The sequence below is a fragment of the Macrobrachium nipponense genome, chromosome 1 (assembly GCF_015104395.2).
Source record: "Macrobrachium nipponense isolate FS-2020 chromosome 1, ASM1510439v2, whole genome shotgun sequence".
Taxonomy (NCBI): domain Eukaryota; kingdom Metazoa; phylum Arthropoda; class Malacostraca; order Decapoda; family Palaemonidae; genus Macrobrachium; species Macrobrachium nipponense.
Genome location: NC_087200.1, coordinates 195514503 through 195538910, shown reverse-complemented (window position 1 = coordinate 195538910; position 24408 = coordinate 195514503). Strand labels below are relative to the sequence as shown.

The window sequence follows — 24408 nt, the reverse complement described above, 5'->3', positions numbered from 1 at the left end:
TGCTTCAATTCCAAAATGTTGATGTGAAGCAGCTTGTCCTCCACACTCTAAACACTCAAGGCCAGATCTCCCGAATGAGCAACCCAACCGTCGATGGAGGCATCTGAAAACAGGAGTAAGTCTGGAGGGGGTGAATGTGGAGGGACTCCCACCGTGAGATTCTGGTTGTCCAACAACCAACAAAGGTCTTTTCTCACCTCCTCTGACAGAGGAACTCTCTGCTAAGGGGACTCTCCCACTTGGTGACCAGACTTCTTCAGTCTCCACTGTAGAGTGCGAAGGTGAAAGCGACCCATGAGGGACCAGCTTCTCCAGAGAAGACAAAATCCCCAGAAGGACCTGCCACTGGTGAGCTGGCTGTTTGGTCTGTGACAGGAATCAACATGTCACCGACCTGAACTTCTCCAACCTCTCGTCCAACGGAAAAACCCTCGACGCTGCCGTATTTGTATCCATACCCAGATAGAGAGCTCTCTAGCTGGTAACCAGATTGGACTTCTCCAGGTTTACTACTATACCTAGCTCCGTCAAAACTGAAGAAGGTGATTCCTGTCTTGAAGTAGTTTCTCCCTGGAGCTTGCCAAGACCAGCCAGTTGTCAAGGTATCTCAACGGGCGACCAGCCCGAGAAGAGTCTACTTGAGACTCAGAGGTCTGGAAAAACTAACCCCTATTAATAATAATAATCTCAACAGGCGAATCCCTTGAGCATGAGCTCACGACGAGACTAGGGCAAAGACCCTTGTGAGCACCTGAGGGGCTGTAGTCAATCCAAAGTGCTGAAGTGAAGGAACTTCCTGGACGAAGGGTGGATTGGAATCTGAAAATAAGCATTCTTCAAGTCTATTGACAACAAGAAGTTGTTGTCTCTTATTGCTACCAAAACTGTTCAAGGCCAGCCAATGAGAGGGAACCCAGCAGGCCTAGAGACGCCTAAACAGCTGCCATCTTGTTTGATTTGGAATCTGAAATAAAGGAAGCAGAAAGCGTAGCTTCCTCCCTCTCGGGAAGGACATATCCTGCGGGAGAGGGGGGTACATTAAACATAATCTCATCCTGTGTAACTACCAATACTTCCAACAACGAATCAATGGAAGAAAAGGAAGGAGAGAGCGGTACAGCTGACGCAGAGGGAATGCTTCTGGAAGAAGAGGATGTTGAATCGTCCAAATGAGGAGGCGAAAGACCCTCCCAAAAAGGAAAAATAGACTCTACGATGCTCCCTCTTCTTGTAAAACGCCTTCAACTGCGACATAGGCCATGAACGACATTCCGGGCAAGGATTGGTAATGGTACAAATATTAGATCGGCACCTACTGCACATAGTATGGGGATCTGTAATGGTAGCAGCCAAAAACCTGGAGCATGGAAACACACTGAAACAAAGAAATCACGGTCAAAGCAACTGTCTTGGGAAAGAGAGCACAAGCAACTACTCTCCAAGGCGGTTCAAAGAAAGACTGATGCGTCACAGGGTTCTATGCCTGGTCAGTGACCAGCTTCCACCTCATTTACGTATGAGTTACCAGATGCCATAGATTCCTTGCTTTACAATCTTTGATTGTTTTTAACCGGTTTCCAGTTGGCACAAGAAGATTATCCTATTGTTAAGACCGAAGGTATGTTCCAAGTATGAACAACAAATGATCGTGGGACGTCTACATCATATACAATGCAATAATGGATATATGAAATTATGGTTCAGAAATGAAAATGGAAATAGTCATGAACCACACCCCAAAATTGGACTATCAGCCCTTCTCTAACACAGACAAGTCTAAATGGCATACAAGCCAGAATGAGACCAAATTCTTGATTACTTGCCCCTTGATATATCAAGAAAAACAGTTTAGAAGAATTCCCTTCAATTCCTTGGTTTTGTTAACCCAACAAATTGTTCTGGCTGGGCAATGGCAATGACAACATCATAGAAGAGAGTGACAAAAAGGTAAATGGGTGCTGTGGTTTCTTTCTAGCTCCCTAATAATACCTCCTTGACAAAGTCAGCTGCTAGGAAAATGTTCGTTAACCTCTAATCCTTCGAAAGCAATGGGACAGACTTACTGACCACCAGCCATGGGGATGCATTGTTTTACACAAGAGATATTCTTTCCCTAGGATGGAAGAAGGGTCATCTTTAGCAGTGGGGCAGACATAGAAACTTGAACAAAGGCCTGAACAGAGACTACCCAGCCCTCTCGAATAGACAAAATCACATCTCGGATTTGAAGCCCCTGAAGAAGGCCTTTATCATTCAACACTAATATAAATACCTCTTTTCCACCAAAATTAAGCTGATACAGTAAAAGACCTTAAAAGTGTATCCTAATAGCTGAGACTAATAACTTCCTCTGTTGCTTTAGCAACATATGAAATGAGCTATCTGCAAAGGTACCAAATGCAAAATGAGTTCCCTTTGACAGGTAGTGGGTGAAAGGAAATCTGGATTACTTGAAAAAAAATACTATTGCTTTTGCAAAATAGCAAGTAAAAGAGAAAGATATTACAAATTGTAATTCAAAATATCTTACCTGATAGTGGAACAATTTTTGTTTTAGGAGGGGTGCCGAGTTCTGATGCTGATACTGCTAAACTTGCACCGCCAGGTAATGTCTTCACCTGAGCACTAATAAGGCTGAGTTTTTCTCTTAAACGCTTGTTTTCATCTGCTGCAAGAGTTACCTTAAGGAAGGAGAGAAAAAACAAAAATTAGTCAATGCTCATATTTTGCAAAATCTCATTCTGAATTTAAATGTCTAAATCTATTACTATACTATTTTAAAATTTCTCATTAGTATACTATGTTAAGATACAAAAATACAGCCCACTAAACCAGTTCTTTTGTAAAGAAAGATGAAAATTTTTAAAATAAAAAATGGACTTCTTTTGATACAAAACCCCTTAGTACTTAATGATAAATGCCTTCTAGTGTGTCAAGCTCTTTTCCAGACACTCAAATGCAGAAAAATGTTCTTACAAGTCTCTTTAACTGCAGAAAATAAAAAAGTTCAGATTGCAATGCACCTGTAGAAGTCTCTTCCTGTGGTTGTTAGAGAATAGAGACTACAGCAATTTAAAGGAAAATTCCACTAAATAAATACTATTACTGGTTGGATTCATTTGTCTTTTCTTCACTGTAGCTGGAGTGATGGAACTCATAGAAAGATGTTTTTCTTCCTGAGATTAGCACAGAATCCTTTTATCTTGAAATGATTACCAAATCTACTATAACTGAATCGTTTGTAACGAGAAGACATTACAGAAAGCAAGGATTCAGGTTAGTTGTAGCATGTTTCTCTATAATTTTTGAGTAATAGGATTAAATTTCCTTTTCAAAACATGGGATCATTGGTTGCCCAACAAAGAACAGCAAAAACAAAAAGACAAAAAAAAAAAAAAAAACAAAAAAAACAAAAGAGAATACAAACATCAAATAAAAATCACAAACAGCTCACTAAAAACATAAAGAAAATACTGGACATACAATTTAATAAAAAACCAAACCATCACTGTTACCAACACAACAGAGATGGATGAATAACCTAAGACCATAATCAAACAACTTACCTAACGGTGATTAAAGGGTAAAGAAGGGTAATTAACAAGAAATAAAACTAAAAGATGAATAATTTATACTAGACATGATTAAGGAAGATCAACGAAAGGCCCTAAATACAACAGTAACTGGCATAAAAAGTAAATCAGGAAAAGACATAAAGCATGAGAAGAAAAAGATAAATGAAATGAAATGGAACTATTTGAAAAACTGAAGCTCTCACATTTACTGGAACCTTCAACAAGACACATAAAAGAATAAAGCCACTTTGTGCATGCACACAATCACTCATGGTTGGTTTTTCCTTGTCATTCTTCCTCTCCTGTTTTCAAGACTTCAGAAGCTGTCTCAGGGAGATTTGAGATTGTAAGTTACGGCTAATCAAGACTGACGGGTTAGTATATGCTGCCTTTTCAAGATCCACAGATGTGATATAATCTATCCTGCATTGCATGTTATATATATATTACATTGAGAGAGAGAGAGAGAGAGAGAGAGTGTCTCTTACTAACTAATGTAACAGTCTCCTACTTCCTTGAAATATGGTGGTATGTGGTCAACAATTTGAACCTAAAGCATTATGCTATCTAACATCCTAGTCTGTCAGATCAACATACAGTAATTTTTCAGGCAAACCTGTTTGTTTAGCCGTCTGTTCTCCTGCACTGTCTTTGCTAATTGTCTTGTGAGATTCATATTTTCGGTTGACAGAGCCGAGAACTTCTCCTTCAAAGAGCAGCATTCCTGATGTTTTGTGTGAATTTCCTGGTTCAATTGAAGGTTCTTCTCGCGGAGCTTGATGCTGTTTTCCTGTCGATAAATTTCAAGAGGAATGGTAAAACACTACTAATTGGCTGCAAAATCTGTTAGGTTACTCATTACATTCAACATATACAATGTACATAAAACTGTAAATTTAATGTACCCTTACAGTCACTGCTAAGTCTTTACACTACATGCATAGCAAAAAGATATAATAATCTTGATGGCTGACCAAATTATCACATACTGAAGCAATGTTGTGGTAAAATAATATAATGCAACATGGATGTATGTATATGTAACAATACAATGTAACAAGGATTATATTTTCATGATACAGGCAGTCCCCGGTTTTATTGCGGGAGTTCAGGTTCCCCGGGGGGGGGGGGAGGGGGGGGGGGGGGAGGTGGGGGGGGGGGGATAAGCGAAAACCGCCATTAACCGAAACTCAGTATTTATGGCGCCACAATGGGGCTTACAGTGCTGATAACGGGTTATCGGTGCCATAAGGATACTTATAGTGCGCCATAAAGTGCCTTATGGCGCTGCTAACCGGAACTCGTCCCATTATGGCGCCATAAATTGCCAATTATATAAGCTACATATCTTTAACAGTAGGAAAGACTCATTCCAAATTAAACTTGAATAGTACTCTACAAAAACTGAATTCTGCAGTGACAGTGGAACTTAAAGATTGAAATCATTATTGCATAAAAACATATAGTTTCAAACTGACACAAGAGTTACTGGATACCTGCAACTTCCCAATTTCACCAAATAACTCTGACTTCCCGCTGATCAGACGCTGGTTATCGTCCTCTATTAAAGCCATTTTCTTCTGTAATTTGTGATACCGCTCCTTCATGTTTCTCAGTGCAACCTACGTTACGTCAGAAAACAAAAAGCCAAGGGATATGTTACCATGGTTTGAAAAACATGCATACACGCACCAACAATTCAAACAAATTTGTATAAGGCTTAATCACATCCTGCACAGTTGGCTTCTTACATTAGTATTTCACAGTACAGTAATATGTAAAAACAAGGGGCTTAGTTTTAAGCATTTCATCTTGGCACATACTACACTATATTATTTTGCTAGTCTAAAAGTTAAAATTAAAAGAAAGCAGACAAGTATAGTAACTGTTATTCATGGAAATGCTGAGTAGGATAAATAGGAAAAAAAAGAATTACGTAGTTTCTATGGGAAAGGCTCCCAACACCGTTAATAACAAGTGTAGTACAGAAAAATATATAAGTATATTGATTATTACCTACAGTTTTTTTCTGTTTCCATTCCACTACAGTGTTTTAAATTTTCACTTAATTAGACACTGGTGTGGCATAGAATACAAAATTTAGCCCAAAGGCCAAGCACTGGGACCTATGGAGTCATTCAGTGTTAAAAGGGAAACTGAGAGTAAAAAGGTTTGAAAAGTGTCTGTGACAGGAGGAAAACCTCACTGTTGCATTATGAAACAATTGTTAGGATAAGGTAGAAATTAAGATGAATGGAGGTAGAGTAAAAGGTTTTCTTGTAGGTGCCTGGCACCTGTGGCATTAAAAATATTAAGAATACGAAAACGGAGAGGTGGGGAGACACTCCTGCATTTCAGACAGGATCTATGGTATTTGGAAACACAAACAGTAATTAACAATCATACAATTACAAAAATGACTATTCATTATCATTTTTACTATGACTTTCTTGACCAGTACTTTACTATTTTCATGATCACACTGGTGTCATGTGATTACATTCACTCTCAGAGCAACAAGTCATGTTATGGAGAACAGCTTTTACTTCAATGGTACCTTAATTCTTTGTTAAAGCAAGCTAACTAATTTCAACTAAATATCCCAATCACATTAATATATGTTAATATCTAATTACATATCACAATTAGCAAACAGTGGTTCCTAGGCATATGAATGATTCGTTATTTGTTTTTCATCATACGAAGTGAAATTTGAGAAAAGTTTTGTTTTTGTGTACAAGCTAAGAATTTGATTTATAAGTTGTTTGGTGGAAAATGGTGCGCGGCCCGGATTAAGGGAGGAGAAATGGGATCCCTCAAGAAAACCTAAATGGTTGCAGTAGGCAAAGTTTGATAACAAAATTAATTATATTCACATTTGGCAAGGATAATCAAAGGAATCAATAGCGTGTGTATGTCCAATTATGTGTCTGTGTGCAAGTATGTTGGAGAGAGAGAGAGAGAGAGAGAGAGAGAGAGAGAGAGAGAGAGAGAGAGAGAGGAGAGAGATTATTTCAAAAAATTGTTTTCAACAAGGATGAGAGAGAGAGAGAGAGAGAGAGAGAGAGAGAGAGAGAGAGAGAGAGAGAGAGAGAGAGAGAGAGAGAGAGAGGAATCCACATTCAGCAAATGTGAAAAATGAAATTTTCATTATTAAAATGAAGTTTTATTGTATACTTACCGAACAATTATAGAGCCGTGATTTCCACGAGCGGCAGGATACTAAATTCAAATTTAGCGCGTCGGCGTCGCCAACACTGGTGGTGATGACGTCATCTCCCTCCCACTCGCGGGAGAACCAGGTACAACTGCCCAGGTGAATCCAATTCTTTCTGCCCGTCCGTCCACCTAAGGGGAGGAGGGTGGGTATAATCATAATTGTTCGGTAAGTATACAATAAAACTTCATTTTAATAATGAAAATTTCATTTTTATTGTAGTGTCTTACCGAACAATTATAGAGCTGATTACACATTTATGGGAAGGTGGGATTCAGTGGACCACTAGTATTTTTAAATGGTTACATTTATTGCAATACCAGTAAACACTCAAGGTGTCTGTTGTACCTTACCTTGTAAGAGAGCTACAGCAGACGTGTTACTGCCTCTGGTCGGTGCTCTTCTTACTATTGTAGAGGAATTGGAATTTTGACCAAAGTTAGCCTCTACAGGAGTGGAATCCTTCCGTAGTTCAAGCGAGTCAAGGCTGACTGACGGAGGATAGTAACAACAATTGCCCTTGCCCTGGGCTAAAGACCAGAAAATTCAATCATACAAAACATTTGTCACCACACCAGATTTAAAAACATATATACCCAACCATTGTAAAATCTGACCTAACAGACTGGTGAGTATCCAGGTACTCAGTACCCCAGCTTCCCTTGAACTCGACAACCTATTCAAGGTGAAAAGTTAGCATAGAGGTGACGACCCTGTGCGTTTCTCCCAACACCATGCCAGAAACCACCGACCTACGTTTTACTTCTCGAACGTTTCTATCAATTCTCTGAAACCGTTTCATCTTTGAGATAATGACTCGCAAAAACCGAATTCGATCTCCAGAACGTGCTCTGAAGAATCGAAGCTAAAGATAAATTCTTTCTGAATGCTAAAGAAGTTGCCACCTCGTGAGCTTTCACTCTCAGAACGGAAAGATTGTCGTTCTCGGACTGCGAGTGAGCTTCCCTGATAAGCTCTCTAATAAAGAACGATATAGCATTCTTAGAAAGAGGACGAGAGGGATTTTGAACCGAGGTCCAGAGCTTAGAAGATTGTCCCTCTAATACCCTTATGGGCAAACAGATACTGCTTAATAGCCTGACTGGACATAAGAGTTTCCTTTCTTCCTCCTCATGTCCAACCAAATCAGATAAGTTCCTTACCACAAAAAACTCCTCGGCCAAGGATTAGAAGGATTCTCATTTTTGGCTAGAAAGGTCAAAGATACCGAAAATACAGCATTGCCTTGAGAGAAACCGACTCTTTTGTCTATAGCGTGCAATTCGCTGACACGCTTAGCATAAGCTAGTGCAATAAGAAAAAGTGCCTTCTTAGTCAAGTTCCTGAGTGAAGCCGACTTCAAAGGCTCAAACGGTGGCCCCATGAGGAACTTAAGCACCACATCTAAGTTTCCAAGTCACTGTATCTTGTGGGAGCTTTAGTGGTTTCGAAAGACCTAATGAGGTCCAGACAGATCTGAATTGGAGGAAATATCCAAACCTCGATGTCGAAAAACCGAAGAGAGCATGGCTCTATATCCTCTGATCGTCGAAGGAGCCAGTTTCTTAGAGTTCCTAAGAAATAGAAGAAAATCTGCTATTTCTGTTAAAGAGGTCGCAGAAGTAGAGACTTTAGCACTTCTACACCACTCTCTGAAGATCTCCACTTCCCTTGATAGAGTTTGTTAGAAGACTCTCTCCTACAACGAGCGATAGCTTCTGCAGCTCTTCTGAAAATCCTTTCGCTCTGACAAGATTCCGGACAGTCTGAACCTGTCAGAGCTAGAGCGGACAAGTTTTGGTGGAACCTCTTGAAGTGCGCGGTTGTTTGAGAAGCCACTTCTCTGGAGGAAGAAGTCTGGGGAAGTCTACTAACAACTGGAGAAGGTCCGGGAACCACTCTTTCCTGGGCCAAAGGGAGCGATTAACGTTAGTGTTACATTGCTGTGCGACATGAACTTGTTCAGCACCTCTCTTATTAGACCGAACGGAGGGAATGCATAAGCTTCCAGACCCGACCAATCCAACAGCATTGCGTCCACCGACCAAGCTAGAGGATCTGGGACTGGAGAACAAAGAGAGGAAGAACGGTTGTTGCCTTGATGTCGCGAACAGGTCTAGTTGACGGTCGTCCCCAAACAAAGGCGCCAAAGTTTCTGACAAATCTTGTTGTCCAAAGTCTACTCCAGAGGTAACACTTGCTGTTGACGACTTAACTCGTCCGCCAGAACGTTCATCTTTCCCGGAACAAATCTCGGGACTAGCTGAACCTTCGCTTCGTTTGACCACAGGAGGAGATCCTTGGCTCTTCGTACAGAGAGAAAGACTGAGTCCCCCCCTGTTTCCGCACGTACGAGAGAGCCGTGGAGTTGTCGGAATGCACTGCCACTACTCGACCTTCTATACTAAACTCCGAAACTGTCCTGAGCCCCAACGAAAATTGCTAACAGTTCCTTTACCATTTATGTGGAACTTCTTCTCCTTCTCCGACCAAGCTCCTGAAGTCCGTTGATTTCCCAGTAGGGCTCCCCAACCTGTGTCCGATCGTCGGAAAAGACTGTAGGTTCGGGAGGATGGGTGTCGTAAATCTAACCCTTCTTCCAACCTTGCTCGAGAGAGCCACCACCTTAGGTCCTCTTTTATTTGATCTGTGACAAGAAAGGTAATCGAGTCTGGTTGTGTCTTCCTGCACCAAGAGGCTCTCAGGAAAAACTGCAGAGGTCTCATGGTGCAGTCTTCCCAACATCACAAATTTCTCCACTGACGTCAATTTGACCCAGGAGACCTCATCCCCACTGATTGGCAAAAGAAACTTACCTTTTTGTCCAAGAACTCCTGAACTGTCTCCAGACAGCCTTGAACCCTCGGGGTCGGGGACAGAAAAGCCCGAAAAAAACTTGAGCATTCAGAATCATCCCCAAAATAAAAGGATGCTCTGAGATGGAACCAACTGGGACTTCTGTTTTGTTGACCAGAATTCCTAACTTTCTGGCAAGATCCAGAGTTGTTCCAAGGTCCTTCATGCACCGACTCTCTGATTCCGACCGGAGAAGCCAATCGTCCAGATAGAGGGAGATTCTTACTCCTAATATGTGCAGCCAGCTTCCTATCGGGGATAGAACCCTGGTGAAAACTTGAGGAGCGGTCGCTAGTCCGAAGCAAAGCGCCCGAAAACTGAAACACCTTGCCTTCGAACATGAACCTCAGGTACTTCCGAGATTCGCGATGTATCGGAATGTGAAAATAAGCGTCTTGCATGTCCAGAGAGACCATCCAATCCCCCTGTCTGATGGACTCCAGAACCGACCGAGTGGTCTCCATATGAAATTTTGTTTTCTGGACATGCAAGTTCAGGGCGCTCACATCCAAAACCGGCCTCCAGCCCCCTGATGACTTGGGAACTACAAAAAGGCGATTGTAAAAGCCTGGAGGAAAATCCCCTTCTATCTGTTCTATCGCTTCTTTGAGAACAAGCGCTTCCACTTCTGCGGCTAGCGCCAGAAATTTGTCTGAGCCCGGAGAGTATGCCTGGAATGGAATTGGCACAGGTGAGAGCGAGGGAGGTGAAACGAGAGGAATACGATAGCCAAACTTGAGTACTTGCACTACCCAGGCTTCTGCTCCTCTGTTTTCCCATTCCTCCCAAAACATAGCGTATTCGCTAGTACCGAAAATTTCTGATCTAACCTCGATTCCAGACTGGCAATGGTGTCGGAAGAAACTACATGGGAAGCCGGAGAAGTGGGATTAGTAGGAGGAATAGGAGGTGTAGTTAAAGGAGACATAACAATTTGAGGAGAAACAGAAGGAACAGAAGCATCGCAAGACGAAGCAGAGCTAAGTCTACTTTCCCTAAGAAGCGCTGCTTTTCTAATTCTGTCTTTAGCTAAATTTCTCCGAGTATGAACTAAAAAACTTCCATTGAGAATCAGTCCAATCACTACACTCGTTACATGTTCGATCTGCTGAAAAACCAAACCTGTCCCCCTACACTTAACACATTTAGTGTGAGAATCATACTCTAACTTGGATAATCTAGTTTTACATCCTGAGATGCAAAACCTAACTCCCGATGGACTAGAATCCGACATGGCAACGCCTAAATAAAAAGCAAAATAACAACAACGCCAAAAAAGAGTACTTCACCAATTCCGAAGATCAATTCCACAAGAAAAAAAGCGAAGCAAAGTCATCCAACCGCACCGACCACCGATGTTGACCGGACGCCGGCAGGAAAAGAATTGAATTCACCTGGGCAGTTGTACCTGGTTCTCCCGCGAGTGGAGGGAGATGACGTCATCACCACCAGTGTTGGCGACGCCAACGCGCTAAATTTGAATTTAGTATCCTGCCGCTCGTGGAAATCACGGCTCTATAATTGTTCGGTAAGACACTACAATAAAACAATCCCTCACATGTACAATTGTCGCTGTGTTTTTTACACTTAGATCTTGAGTACAAGAAGGAGATTAATTATACCACAACACATCAACTTCCTGTTGGCAAATGGCTGAATTTAAAATCATAATCCAATAAACATGATTTTGTAAACAAATAATAAGTAAGGAAAGCAAGTAAAGTTGTTTAAATGAAACAATCCAAGGTGCACAAAAGCTGAAGGCAGCACCAGTGTGTTTCATGATGTGGGGATGAGTTTTCTTTTACAGAGCTAAAAAATCATTAAAAGGAAGTGTCACTTGATAGGTATGTTGACATACCAAAAAGAAGTGAGTTTAAGTGAAAGAAACGAGTGAAATGTAGTGAAAGAAAAAAATCATCCGAGTCCGGCTCCAGCTGGGAACTCGGTGGGAAGCGGACCTCCATCTACCAACCAGTAACCCACTATCATCCCCTCCCTCTCCTCTCCACTGTCTAACTCAGCGCAGTCCCAAACACTCGCTCAAGGTAAGACTCTTTCGATTTTTTATTGTTACTGTATTGCATTTGTTTTTATATTGTTATGTATGTGCAGTGGACTTCCCGTATTTGTGGGAGATGCGTACCAGACCTCCCGCGAATGATCAAAACCGCAAATACTTAAACCCCCTCCTCTAAAATCGCTTATAACTGCCTATCTTGAAAAATTCAAACACCAAATGTACACCTTAAATAACATCCTACTTCAAATATACCTTAAATTACTATCCTATTACTGTACTAATCTTTGAGATTATATTATCCATATAATTTCAGAGTCATCTTAAACATTTTACCATTAAAAATATATACGTACAGAGAGAGAGAGAGAGATCCGAGAGAGAGAGAGAGAGAGGAGATGAGAGAAAGAGAGAGGAGGGAGAGAGAGAGAACACTGACTCGCACATCATATATTTCCTTGAGAAAAAAAAAAACAAGAGTGAATTAGGAATTATTTCTGAGACATACAGTTATTTATAATGAAGAGAGGAGAGAGAGAGAGAGATAGAAAGAGCGAGAGAAGAGAGAGAGAAGAAGTTAGAGAGAGAGAGAGGAGCGCGCACTGACTCAGCAACATCATATAGTATTTGACCATCAAGAGTGAAATTAGGAATTATTTCTGAGACATACAGAATTATAATGAAGAGAGAGAGAGAGAGAGAGAGAGAGAGAGAGAGAGAGAGAGAGAGAGAGAGAGAGAGAGAGAGAAATTACATGAATGTTAGTCGGCAACTCAACATGCTCATTCCCCCCTTGTCACATTAACCTGACATATTTGACAGCTCTGAACCTCAGCTTAGTACCTGGATCTACATAATTTTTTAATTTGTAAACTAAAATGTTACTAATTCACTATATTTTTTCTTTAATGAATTGATGTTATTGCTGCTTGCATTAATACTGTATTACTACTATTTGAAAATTAGTAAATCATTTACTTATCATACAAAAAACAAATACATCTCTGTAAGAGAGAGCAGAGAGATGAGAGAGAGAGAGAGAGAGAGAGAGAGAGAGAGAGAGAGAGAGAGAGAATTATTATTTTTATTATACAATATTTAATCTTATTAAACTTACTAATACAGTATGTATTAATCAATATTAATATTTGAAAATTAGTAAATCATTTTTGTATCATAAAAATGTATTTAGTCATGAAAATAACATCAATATATAGTAATCAGTAATTATTTATCATCAGAAAAACCCACGAATAATGGGTAGATATGGTCCAAAGAAAAATCCACGAATAGGTGAGTCTCTGAATCTCGACAATGCGAATCTGGGGGATTGACTGTACCATTATCTTAAATTTAATGTGAAATTCCCTTCTTTTATTTTTTATGTGAATTATTACTGCTTTTACATGTAGTATACAGCAATATTTCTACTGTCTCTTCTCTTTCTCTCCTCAATTGTATAAATGCTCCCCTCCCCTATCTAAAGTCAATTGACATGATTTTGTTCATCTTTTATGTTAAATTTGATTATGAAATCCTTTATTCTTTTATTTATTTTGTTGATTATACTTGTCATTATCTGTATTAAAGTGGGTACAAAGGATGGCTATGGGGTAAATTCTTGTGTGAGACAAATTAACTGAATTCCCATTATTCCTTATGGGAATATGTATTCGAATCAATATAAAAACATTTTAATATACAAATTAGAATTTGGAACTAAATAAATTCATATACCAAAGAGCCACTGTACCTTGAGAAAAGTTAATACTCTTTATTACAGAAATCACAAGAATGCCTAAAAAAATGTATAAGTAAATTTTGTGGCATTGTTAACCCAATTAGTCACTTTTAAGAAAATAATGCACTAAAAATTTGTTAGCTTTACTTACAGTTAAAAGTACCTATTTATGGAAAGCAATGGTAGCACAACATAGCCATACACACACATTTATACTGTACAATTTCAACCATACTAATATGACACAATTCTAGTATCTGAACATAAAAAATGGGAAACATTGGTTTTACCTGAAGTGCGTAAGTGGAGCCAGAGGCATCAATATTATAGTTAGGGCTCTTGTCTGGTGTTCGTGGGCTTGCAACTGGGCTACTGGAACTGAATGGTGAATTCCGATCTCCACTTCCACTAGGTAATACCCGCCTGTTGTGTGTGGTAATATTTTATAACTTGAGTTGATTTGGTAAGGTATTATGGTGGACTTGTATAGACAAAATTAATTTTGCAAAACAGAGCTGCATAAAATCTTATACTGGCAGTCATAATATTTCGATTGATACAAAAAGTTTGTTTTCTAAAAGAGTCCAAAATTGACAGACTAATGTTTTATTTAAACTCACTGTCCATTTATGTACGTAGCCTCCTAAAGTATTTACAAACATACCTAAAACTAGACAGCAAAGTTAAAACTTGCTGTTCAATTCACAGCTTCATACAAAATCTTTATAGTACTACATAAATTCAATGTTTTCTAACTGACTACTATCTTTCACACTATGCCATGAGTGTATACATACAAATAACCTAACACAGTTTGTGTGCATAAGCTTGTACTAGTCTTCACATCCAACCTACCCAGCTGAGTTTTTTCTGTCCTGCCGTGATGGGGATGCAATCACCGGTGCACGGAGGGCTCCAGCAGCTTGATATTCAGAGGCATGATATTCGGGTGCAGCTCTGCAATACTCTCTGCTTGGCACCTGACAGTCGGGTCTGGGTGATGTACGCTCTGGTCCCTCTTGAATGCCCAGGAAACTTACATCATCCTCAACGGGCTCGGCCATAATTCAATCTGGTATAATGGAACGGGCAAACTTTACAAACTGCCCTTTTGGTATAAATATTCTGAGATATCAACAGGAATAAAGGTGAACAAAGTATTTTGTAATCACTACTAAAAGCATTTCCCTATATGAATATAATATCTTAAAAAATTATACTAATTTTCTATCAACAAAAGTGATTTCTTCAATATAAAAAGGTCATTCTAAAATTATTTGCATTTTTCTTAACATACACTCACAACATCATGCGATACTAATTTAGACATGCATGCACAGACAGCAATGGTAGACTCACTTCAAGAGTAGAGCTGGCTATAAAAGGTGCCTGCAGGAGACCAGATGCTCCCAATTTGTGAATAGACGAGAGAGAGAGATAAAAAAAAAGAGGGGAAGCATGAGGAGGGAAATTAAATTTACATTATAAGACAGGAGACTCACAAAAGGAGGGAGGAGGATCTCTCCCCAAAGATATCACCACCAAAACACAAAATTATACCTCTAAAGATTAATACTCACTCTATAAAGTGGTGTGATGGAACATGAAAGCTCTACATTCTAAACGCAATGACGGCTAAGAACATAATTGGGGGCTTCTGGTCTTGCGGGCACCTTTTATAGCTAGCTCTACTATTAAAGTGATTCTACCGTAGCCGTCTGGGCATGCTCGTCTAAGTTACTCCTATCACGTGATGTTGTTTTGTATTAGTGTCAGCCTCGTCACCCAAAATTATATCACGAAAGAAGAGGAGTTTTTCTATATGACTAACATTTATTTGGGTTCAAAAGCACCTCTTCTGATAGGCAGAGTTAATCACAGAAAAAATGAGCAAGGAGGAGACTTCCTGTAATAGATTTGATAAAAACAGTACTTGTTTTATTACAAAAACAATTCCTTGTAGTCTAACAGGCTAGCCTAGTACATTAGTTGTTCGATGATAAACAATGCAGTTCCAACTTGAAATCTATGATTTGTATACATATGAGACATTGCTTGAAAATGTCATATTTTCATTGATGCAATTCACTATTTACAACTATCATAACATAGCATTTCACTGCTGAATTACAAACTCCATGAACGATGAAAATAAGCATATTTTCAGGTGTTCTGTATCAGGATAACCTCTACAATATCTAGAATTTCCGGTCCAAAAACTTCCCAATCATGAGAAAAACACAGGACATTCTTGTTAAAATACTAATCTTAAAGAATAATTCAGATGGCTAAAACAAACAGAAGCACAGACTAGACAAAATATCTCTAGGTAAATATATATATATAGTATATTCCCTTTACCTATTTCTCCTTTGATGTCATAATAACCATTTGCCTTCATCCATTAAGACACTAATAAAATAAAGCTGAATAAATCCTGTTCCCAACACTACCTTCAAATGATTCGGGTGAGCACATTAAATTGTAAACAAATATTGTGGGAAGCTTACACTGAAGCAAACACAGAGCAGTTCAAGAAGGACACAAGATAAAACTTCATAACAGATAAGTCATCCAGGCCACTGATAGCTTCACAATGATAAGCCTTGATAAAATAATATTGCCGAGTAAAGAGGTGACAAGTATGAGATTGGTCAATGTTACAGTACATATGACATCATCTTTAAAATCTTTTACAGTTTGAACAGCAATATTATCAATGGCACCTAGAAGTAGTGACCGTTAAATTGTTTTTTCACCACTGCTAGAGAAAAATCTATGGAATTGCTATGATAAGCCTGGCTGTCTTCAGTAGGATTTTAATCCTCTTATGAAAAAATCAAAAGCTATTATGTTATGCGAGATAAAAGATAGATGAAATATGATGAAATAGAGCTGAAGCTGGTAGACCCCTTCACATCCATAAGCCAAAGAAGAACATTTTTAGCTCACTCTTGTAAGTACACTTTAATAACTGGAAATCCCACTGATAACCAAATGTAAAAATAGCCAAAAATTATCCAAGGAAATATTTCTTATGACACAAGACACTGACTGTTTCTGATTATCATTAATAGATAACTGAAGTCATAACACACAGGTCTGCTACTAACTCACGTTTACATACTTGAGATCCAATTCATATTCACAACCATATTCCACAACAGAACTTTTCAATCTTCTTGAGACAAATATATATAAGGTAAAAGTGGTGAACTGCCAGCATCCTTATCCAATGACATAATGTATGACCTTTCCACTACACCTACTTCTGAATCCTAGCATAAATTGTCACACTTTTGCAAAAATGTTATTGTTAGTATACAATAAGGTTTTGTACATACTTACCTGGCAGATATATACTTAGCTTTACGTCTCTGACGTCACGACAGAATTCAAAACTCGCGGCACACACAACAGGTAGGTCAGGTGATCTACCTTACCCGCCGCTGGGTGGCGGCTGTAAGAACCAATCTCCCTTTCCAGCCAGAATTTTTCTCTTCCACCTGTCTCCTGAGGGGAGGCTGGGCGGGCCATCAATCGTATATATCTGCCAGGTAAGGTATGTACAAAACCTTATTGTATACTAACAATAACATTTTTGTACATGAACTTTCCTGTCAGATATATACTTAGCTGATTGACACCCTTGGTGGAGGGAAAGAGACAGCAATATAAATATGGAAAAAGGGGAAAACAACACTTGTTGTAGGATGTAAAATACAACCTTGGTTCTTACCTGTTTAGGCAGAAGACTTCGTAGTTCTGTCTATGAGTCTGCGTTGCCTGAAGAGCTTCAGCGAGGGCGTGACCTACAGCTGACAGACTCTTTGGGTTTCTATCAAAGGGATTTGGTTATCCGCTTACTTGATAGAATCCGAGCAGGATCTTGTCAACGGGGATTCGCCCACTTATATGACAGAACCTAACCACTATCATTGCAAGGAGCTCAAACATAAACCGATCACCTAACTAATCTAATCATTGTTAGACCTACGAAATGAAAGACATGCCTACCCGCATGTTCTTTCAAACAACCAAAAACTTACAACCTAAACAAGGGGGAAAAAATATACTACAAAGGATATGTCTCAGCTCCCTGCCCCAGCACCGAATCCGCCGATACGTACGGGCCTAACGCGAAGCACTTTTCATACGTAATTTTGACGTCTCTCAGATAGTGGTTTGCGAAGACTGAGTTGCAACGCCAGAATGTTGCCTTCATAAATATTACTCAGGGATATGTTTTTGTTGAAAGATAATGACGTGGCAATAGCTCTTACCTCATGAGCTTTGACCTTAAGAAGTTTGAATTGACTTTCATCACATATCGCATGTGCTTCTTTCACCAGGCTTCTGATAAAGAAAGAAAGCGCATTCTTCGAAAGAGTCCTCCTTGGATCTCTTACAGAGCACCAAAGGTTGACATCATTGCCCTTAAGTTTTTTCTTTCTCTGCAGATAAACTTTAACTTCGTACTGGGCAAAGTGACCTCTCTGCTTCCTCGCCTACTAATGCAGACAAGCCTTGGACTTCAAAGCTCCTAGGCCAAGGATTTGAGGGGTTCTCGTTCTTAGCCAAGAACGAAGGTAGGAATGCACAGATAGCTGCATCTCCTCTGAATCCCACATTTCCTTCTAATGCATGGAGTTCACTAACCCTCTTGCGGAAGCCAATGCCATGAGAAAAAGTGTCTTCCTCGTGAGGTCTCTAAAAGAGGGGCAGACTGAGGCGGTTCGAACTTAGCGGTAGGGGACCTCAGGAAACGTAGCACTACATCCAGATTCCAACTCGGAATCTCTGGCGAAACCTTTTTGGATGTTTCAAAAGATCTTATTAGATCATGAAGGTCCTTGTCTTCTGAAAGTTTGAGTTTCTGTGCCTAAACACTGCAGACAGCATGCTACGATAACCTTTAATGGTTGATACGCCAGTCCACTTTTCTCCCTAAGGAAAAGTAAGAAGTCTGCTATTTGGGTTACGAGGTACTGGAAGAGGAAAAGTGATGGTTCCTACACCACCGTCGAAGACGTCCCACTTCGATTGGTAGACTCTAAGGTAGAAGGCCTTCTTGCTGCTGCGATAGCCGTTGCAACTCTTGCAGAAAACCCTCTCGTTCTGACCAAACTTTTGACAGTCTGAAGCCAGTCAGATCTAGAGTGGGGAGGTTTTGTGATACCTGTCGAAGTGGGTTGTCTGAGCAGATCGATCCTCTGTGGTAATGTTCTGTGAACCATACTTGTGCGGGCCAGAACGGGGCTACCAGCGTCATCCTTGCTGCCTCCGATTCTGCAAATTTCTTGAGAGTCTCTCCCAGTATCTTGAATGGAGGAAAAGTATACATGTCTAGGCCCTTCCAATCTAGGAGAAAAGCATCTATCGACACTGCCCTGGGTTCCGCTCGGGTCCGATATCGAAGAGCAGTAGTTGGCTATCCTCGCATTCTTGGCTGTGGCGAAGAGGTCTATATGAGGCCTGCCCCAAAGATTCCACAGGTCCTGGCAAACATCCTCGTGAAGAGTCCACTCTGCAGGCAGGACTTGATCTTTCCTGCTTAGGAGGTCTGCTCTGACGTTCTTTTTCTCCCTGTACGAACCTGGTGGAAGGAGACAAATCTTCCTTTCTCTGCCACAGCAGAAGTTCTTTTGCTGTCTCGTACAGGGAGAAAGAGTGAGTCCCCCCCTGCTTCCTGAAATGTATGCCAGGGCCGTGGTGTTGTCCGAGTTGATCTGTACTGCCGAAGCTAAGACGTAGGGCTCGAATGCTTTCAAAGCTAGCCAAACAGCCATCAGCTCTTTCTTGTTGATGTGCCAGGTCACTGTTCTTTCTTCCAGGTGCCTGACACTTCTCTTGAGCCGAGCGTTGCTCCCCAACCTGTTTCCGACGCGTCGGAATACAACACTTGGTTGGGGTTCGGAATGTGAAGGGACATCCCTTCTGCAAACCTGAGAGGGTTGGCCCACCAAGAGAGGTCCTTCTTGATTTCTCTTGAGATCTCGAAGGAGAACTCTAGGTTTTGCGAACGACACCTCCAGTTTCGATGTAGAAAGAACTGGAGAGGTCTGAGGTGCAACCTTCCTAGAGAAAGGAATTGCTCCAACGAGGAGAGTGTCCCCAACAAACTCATCCACTCCCTCGCTGTGCATACGTCTTTCTCTAGGAAGGCTTTGACTTTCTCTGACCCTCGGGCTATCCTTTCTGGAGACGGAAAAGCCCGAAAATCCAGAGAAACCATCCGAATCCCCAGATAGATACGATCTTGACTGGGGATCAACTGAGACTTTTGAAAGTTCACCAAAAGTCCCAGAGAACTCGCCATGAAAAGGGTCTTTGTAGGTCCTCCAAACATCTTTTCTGTGACTTGGATCTGATTAGCCAGTCGTCCAAGTAAAGGACACCCTGACTCCCTCCAAGTGTAGCCATCTTGCTACATTTTTCATTAGTCCTGTGAAGACCTGAGGGGCTGTTGAAAGGCCGAAACACAAGGCCCTGAACTGGAATATCCTTCCTCCCATCATGAACCTGAGGTATTCCTTGAAGAAGGATGGATAGGCACATGGAAGTAAGCTCCTGAAGATCTAGGGACACCATCCAATCCCTGGACGAAGGGCCGCCAAACACTGAGGATGTCGTCTCCATGGCGAACTTCCTCTTTTCTACAAAGAAATTCAGGGCGCTTACATCCAGAACCGGTCTCCATCCTCCTGAGGCTTTTGAAACTAGAAAAAGGCGGTTGTAAAAGCCCGCTGAGCATGGGTCGCTCACTAGCTCTATAGCCTCTTTCTCGAACATTTGTTCCACTGCCTGTGTTAGAGCGAGGCTCATGATGGGATCCCTGTACCTGGCCACCAACTCCCTCGGAGTCGTCGTCAACGGTGGTCTTTCCGTAAAGGGAATCAGGTATCCTTTCCGGATAATCGAGAGGGACCAGTTGTCCGCTCCTCTCTTTGCCCAGGCTTCCGAGAATCTTAGAAAGCCTGGCACCTACTGATGTCTGGAGGACTACTTCCCTACTTCTTAGCTGGAATTGAAGAGCGTGAGAAGGATCTACCTCTCTTGAATGGTCTATTACCTCTAGAGGTAGAGGCTCTAGGAGGAGGGCCCCCTCGAAAGGGCTCCTGTCTAGCTGGAGTCTCCTTCTTAGTCTTCGTCTGGAAGGAGGTCTTAGGTTTCCGTGCCGACTGAGCGAGCATGTCTTGAGTCGCCTTCGCAGAGATAGATCCTGAGATGTCCTGGATTATCTTCTTCGGGAAGAGAAGAGGCGAGAGCTGCGAATACAGAAGCGAGGCTCTTTGAGCATGCGAGACGGACTTTGTAAGAAAAGAGCAGAAGACTGATCTCTTCTTAAGAACCCCTGCTCCAAACAGGGAGGCTACTTCACTCGATCCATCTCTAACTGCCTTATCAATGCACGTTAGAACACTGTTGAGATCTGGCGAAATTAGAATACCGGGTTCTGAGTCTTTTTAGCCAAGACCCCCAAAGACCAGTCAAGGAAGTTGAAGACTTCCAGACTCTGAACATTCCCTTCAACAGGTGGTCGAGCTCGTTCATAGCCCAGGTAGTCTTAGCAGACAAAAGAGCCGAGCGTCGTGCTGCATCCACCAGTGAAGAGAAGTCCGCGTCTGCAGATGACGGAAGACCCAGGCCTAGGGGCTCTCCAGACTCGTACCAAAAACCTAGTCTGCCCGTAAGCTTGGAAGGTGGGAAAGAAAACACAGTCTTCCCTTTCTCCTCCTTAGAAAGCAGCCAATCACCAAAACCTCTCAAAGCCTTTTTCATTGAGATGGTTGGCTTCATCCTCACACAAGAGGAAACCTTCGTCTTCTTAGAAGTCGAGAATAAAGAGAGAGGAGACGGAGGAGCGACGGGAGTAAGGGAGTCTCTTGAAGAAGGAGATCTGTAAGGATCTTATAGGATGAAACCGAAGAGTCCTTCACTAAATCCTCTTCTGAAGGTTCCACTTCATCCACCGAAGAACCCTCTGCTTCTTTACGAGAGCAGTTGGACTTCTCTAAAGAAGTGCGTCTATCTAGGGAGTGTCTGGCAGCAGCCTGGCGCCTATCAGGGGAAGCCAAAGCTTCGGGAGAGCTCCTCTCGAATGAGTCCTTCCTACTCTGATGAGTGCGTCCTCTTTGATCCTTAAGTCTACTCCTAGAATCCCGGGAGTCCAAAGGGGAGCGCCTGCTAGGAGAGGAGAGCCTACTATGCTCAAGGCGCCTAACAGGATCCATGCGCCTGTCCAAAGGAGAGCGGCTGCCTGGCGAACTGCGCCTACAATGAGAACGCCTACTAGGCTCTTGGCGCCTACTTACAGGAGAGCGAATCCCTGGAGAAGATCGCCTACTCGGAGACCGGCGTCTACCATGCTCCACAAACTTAGATCGAGACTCGTGGATCTCTGCAAAAGGTAGTCTCTCAGCCGAGACATATCTTTCAGGCTCTTTACGCCTGTCCTGAACAGAGCGGCTAATAGGAGAGCCGCGCCTATCAGGAGAAAAGCGCCTATCTTCCACACCGAGCTTGGAAGCGGGAGAGCGTGTACTTGGGAGTAGGCCTACAGGCTCTAGGCGCTAACAAAAGGAGAGATCCTGTCTCTTGAAGAATCCATAAAAGAGGAGGCTCTCTTATCAGGAGATTGAAGGATCTTCGGAAAGGAGCGAGAAGACGAAGCTGTACGCTTGTCCTTAGACGAGCGCCTACTAGGCGCTAGATCCCTTTCTACTGGAGAAATGAAGTCGCCAGGAGAAAGCTTCTTGGGCGATTGTCGCCTGGAAGACGACAAGCGTCTGCCGAGGGAAGAGCGCCTCCTTCCATCCGCTGATACAGGAGAGAGAGCCGCCTCCGACTGAGAAGGTAACGCAGGCGAAGGAATCCTAGACTTCTTGACGGGGAGAGAGACGTCTTTCTTACGACGCGTTCCTCCAGCCAAGGAGCCCGCCAGCGCCGAAATCTGAGCTTGCAGCCCCGCCGCAAGAATCCGAGCTGGAGATCTTGCAAAATCCTCCACAGGTGAAGAGGATCGAAGCCTACTATGAGGCGAGAACCCCTGCTCCCTCCTGGGGTTTCTTGATATCCACTTCCGGCTCTTCTGGAAAAACTTCCGGGCTGGAAGGAAAGGCGCAAGGAGCCTCCAGGCTCTCTTCAGCGGTCGCGATGAATCCGAGGCGCTCCATCCTCTTCTAGGCGAAGGAGAGAAGAAGAAGAGAAGCATTGGCGCAATACCTCCTTCTTCGCGCGAACAAGGGCAGCCTGGGTACGAACATCAGGATCTACCGAGGGGACGCCTGATCGGTGGAGTTCTCCCTAACCTTCCTGCGGCTGTTGACTTTCCTCCTCCACTGGGACTGGGAGTCTGGAAGAGGTCTAGGCCTGGAAGCATTAAGGAGCCGATCAGACGCACCCTCCACTGCACTGGGGTCACTGCACAATTCACCTTCACTACTCTTACCTTGCAACGAACGAATCTTCTTCTCCATGCTAAGGATCGTGGCTCTCATGGTTGCCACTTCCGAAGTCGTATCTTTAGGTTCGATGCAGGGCGCAGGAGCTGAAACTGGAGAAGGTTCTAATGCTACAACAGGATTGTCTACTTCTACCTCGCTAATCCGAGACTTACTAGAACTTCTAGACGAAGCTTTTCTCACCCTGTCTTTCTCCAACTTCCTCAAGTAGGAAGAAAGAGCCTTCCATTCACCCTCATCCAACTTCTCACAACTCATTACACGGGTTCAACAACAAAAGAACATTCTTTCCCTCTACATTTCAAGCAAACTGTGTGAGGATCTACCGTAGCTTTCGGTAGCCTCACCTTGCATTCATCCATAGAGCACACCCTAAACATAGAAGATTTCTTAACCTCTACATCAGACATCTTGAAATCACAGAAAAATCCAAATCAATATCCAAAAAACAATCCACAAGTGCGTATGCCAAGCCAACAAGATCAGGTACTTCACCGAAAGTCAGTCCAAATAAATCCAAGGCAACGAGAATCGAATAAAGCTGTCAGGAGGTAACAACCACAGGTGTAGTCGTCACCGGCGACAGAAAAATCTGACTGGAAAGGGAGATTGGTTCTTACAGCCGCCACCCAGTCGGCGGGTAAGGTAGATTCACCTGACCTACCTGTCGCATGTGCCGCGAGTTTGAATTCTGTCGTGACGTCAGAGACGTAAAGCTAAGTATATATCTGACAGGAAAGTTCATGTACAAAATCTACATTTTCTTTGCCAGTGTTCAAGTCTTTGTAACCTTACACCCTGCATCATAGTTTTTGCTCTATTCTCTGCGGACTTCCCTTTTGCAGCAACGTCGTGCTCCCCAAAACACTTTTCCTTATTTGTTTTTCTTATACAGTTTGAGCATAAAAAATGACATTTCTATGATAAAACTAAGTTTTACAAAATATACTTACACCAAGCAGTTACATAGCTGAAAGCTTCCTACCTTGGTAATCCAAGATTCAAATTTTGTGGTGGTGCTGCCATCACTAGTGTAGGTGAACAGGACCCGCCAACTTTTGGGAAAGCTAAGTGCAAATTAGCAGAAGCTCCCAATTCATTTTCTGCTGGCTCCCGGTTAACATTGGTATAGTTGTATGCAGTCCTTGCTTCATCTTTTGGATATTTTCCAGGGATTTGGTGAAGTGTTTCATCTTTGGTGAAGTATTTCACCTTGAACGGTGTTTTTGCTCTTAGCTTATTAGTTGAGATTAGTCATTTTGTTTTCCATCATTATTATGTTAGATTCCAGCTCTTCTGGAATTTGGTGTACTGCTCAAAGGATGTAGGACATGGTTATTCAAGTTGATTATGATACCCATTCTACCAAGTGTATTCAAGGTGTAGAGGGGTAAGAGTGTGCCTATAAGGAAATTAACGTGCTTGGAGTGTAAAGGGTGGGATGATAATCAGTGGAAAGTTTATAGGTATCATTCAGATAAATTAGATATAAATAGGAAAAGGAAGGTGGCTCTTAGATACAAGTGTAGAGCTGG

General features: G+C 42.0%; 1 protein-coding gene across 8 annotated transcripts in view; it reads right to left on the bottom strand.

Moving 5' to 3' along the window:
- The window catches only part of LOC135219980 (uncharacterized), a 130368-nt gene that overhangs the window by 10302 nt on the left and 95658 nt on the right, over positions 1–24408 (bottom strand). For 2 of the 8 annotated variants that reach the window (XM_064257241.1, XM_064257247.1), the window contains exons 3-7: positions 14265–14481; positions 13700–13832; positions 5054–5197; positions 4192–4365; positions 2531–2681 (exon numbers count right to left, since the gene is read on the bottom strand). In XM_064257241.1, the coding sequence (XP_064113311.1) occupies positions 2531–2681; positions 4192–4365; positions 5054–5197; positions 13700–13832; positions 14265–14473 (811 nt within the window). In that variant the 5' untranslated portion in view covers positions 14474–14481. Of the gene's footprint in view, positions 1–2530; positions 2682–4191; positions 4366–5053; positions 5198–13699; positions 13833–14264; positions 14482–15770; positions 15985–24408 lie in introns of those variants that run through there. The other 6 variants (XM_064257245.1, XM_064257248.1, XM_064257244.1 and 3 more) reach the window with 5 other exon arrangements.